This window comes from Tarenaya hassleriana, unplaced genomic scaffold (genome assembly GCF_000463585.1).
Source record: "Tarenaya hassleriana unplaced genomic scaffold, ASM46358v1 Cleome589, whole genome shotgun sequence".
NCBI lineage: Eukaryota > Viridiplantae > Streptophyta > Magnoliopsida > Brassicales > Cleomaceae > Tarenaya > Tarenaya hassleriana.
This window is the reverse complement of record NW_010968405.1, coordinates 31,425-33,721: the sequence shown is the minus strand read 5'-3', so window position 1 is coordinate 33,721 and position 2,297 is coordinate 31,425. Positions and strand designations below refer to the sequence as shown.

Sequence of the window (2,297 nt, the reverse complement as noted above, 5' to 3'; positions counted from 1 at the left end):
ATCTCAGCTCTAGATCATTGGGCACACATAGTCGGTTCCCAAGTCGCAACGCACCATGCTCGTCGATGCGGTAGCCCTTCAGGCTATATTCCTCAATGCGATCCATGTATCGAGCGAGTAATGGATCACCGCGCTGTCCCCTGATCATGCGTTCTATCAGAGTCGGTGTCGACTCCTCTGCCGTCAATGAGAGATGTCCCAACATCGCAATTAACTCAGCGGCGTTGCTGCGAGATGAGGTGACAACATGTATGACCGCTAAGATCTTCTTCCGGCTAAGAGCGTCGGCCACTACGTTAGCCTTCCCCGGATGGTAGGCTATCTCCAGATCGTAATCTGCAATCAGCTCTAACCATATCCGCTGTCTCAGATTCAGATCCTTCTGAGATATTACATAAGTCAAGCTCTTGTGATCTGTGTTGAGCTTAACTTTCTCTCCGTACAGATACGATCTCCAGATTTTTAGCGCGTGAACTACCGCCGCTAACTCCATATCATGTGCCAGGTAGTTCTCCTCATGTTTCTTCAGCTGCCTCGACGCGTAAGCGATCACGTGTCCCTCCTGCATCAACACGCAACCGAGTTCGTGCTTGGACGCGTCAGTATATACCTCGTACAGCATTCCCAGCCGTGGTAATGCCAGGATCGGTGCTGATGTCAATTTCCGCTTTAGCTCTCTGAAGCTCTCTTCGCAGTCTGCCGTCCACTCGAACCTAACGTTCTTTCCTGTCAAATTCGTCAAGGGTCGAGCGATTTTGGCGAATCCCTCGACGAATCGTCGGTAATAGCCGGCTTGTCCCAAGAAGCTCTTGACTTCCGTCGCAGAAGTCGGGGACTGCCACTCCATGCCGGCCTCGATCTTTGTCGGATCGACTTGAATGCCCTGGGCCGATACCACATGTCCCAGGAATCCAATCTCCTGTAACCAAAAGCTGCAATTACTGAACTTTGCATACAATCGGTTCTCCCTTAGTCTCGGCAATATCTTTCGCAGATGCTCCTCATGTGTCTGCGGATCTGGCGAGTAGATGAGGAGGTCATCGATGAAAAAGAGGACAAACGCATCCAGATAGTCTATGAACACTCGGTTCATCAGTTACATGAACACCCAGACGCGTTCGTGAATCCGAAAGGCATGATCACGAACTCGAAGTGTCCATATCTAGTTCCGAATGTCGTCTTATGTATGTCATCCTCCTTGATCCGAATTTGGGGATATCCGGATCGTAGATCGATATTCGAATACCATTGGACTCTCTGTAGCTGGTCCAGCAACTCGTCAATCCTCGGTAACGGATACTGATTCTTGATAGTCACTTGGTTGAGCCCTCGGTAATCGATGTACAAATGCATACTCCGATCCTTTTTCTTCACGAAGAGCACTGGCGTTCCCCTCGGTGAACCGTTGGGCGTATAGACCTTTTTCATTTATTCGTTCAACTACTCCTTCAATTCGATCATCTCAACCGGTGTTACCCGGTATAGAGCCTTGGTGATTGACTCTGTACCCGGTAGTATATCAGTTGCGAAATCCATTTCTCCCCCTTGACAGAAATTCTGACAAGTCATTAGGGAAAAGCATTAGAAAGTCTCGGGTAACCGGTGTGTCCTCCAATCTATGCTTCGGGTAACAAGGAATGCCCGGTTGCTCTTCTTGATTTTCTTCTTTTCGGTCCTTCGTATTGAACTTAAGGGGGTCCTCTGCTAATGTCAATATAGTTGGCGAGCGAGATAAGTCCTCCCCCTTTGTCTTAAACCTCCCACTCGGGGTGGATTGGCATAGGTTCCTTTAGGTACTGCTATAGGGCTTCTTAGGGATTTTGGAATTAGTTCCCTAATTCCAATCCCTTAGTATAGACATTGGACTTAATTTTTGGAAATTGTTGATCTCTATTTAAGCATATAACTCTAGCTGCGCCATGTTAAATTTACTAAGCCTTCGACGACTCCAGCTCGCATCAGGAAAACATTTTTCATTGTAAAACCATAAGGTAATGAGTCGTTCTTTCCCATGGAACGAACGTTGCTCTGATACCAAAAGTTGTGACACCCGTAACCCGTGTACAGTATACGGGCTGTGCCACATGGACGATATACAATAAAATAATAAATTGCGGAAGCAAAATCACGAAATCCAAAATCATTTTAAATCAAATCAGAGTAAGCAGCGGGAATACAACGCGATCAGTATCGCAAAACAACACATGTCCGAATAGTCATAATTAAACCGTACAAAATGCGGAAATACAAGTCCCATCGTCCAAAATACAAATCCCGTACATGATGCTGCCTCTCTC

General features: G+C 46.8%; 1 protein-coding gene across 1 annotated transcript; it reads right to left on the bottom strand.

Annotated features, from left to right (window-relative positions):
- Positions 1–610: 610 nt before the first annotated feature.
- Positions 611–1,093, bottom strand: LOC109116032 (uncharacterized mitochondrial protein AtMg00860-like; the record flags this gene model as incomplete). The annotated part of the gene is made up of 1 exon (XM_019200749.1): positions 611–1,093. A coding segment is annotated over exon 1 (483 nt), but the record flags the coding sequence as incomplete, so codon positions are not given.
- Positions 1,094–2,297: the final 1,204 nt, after the last annotated feature.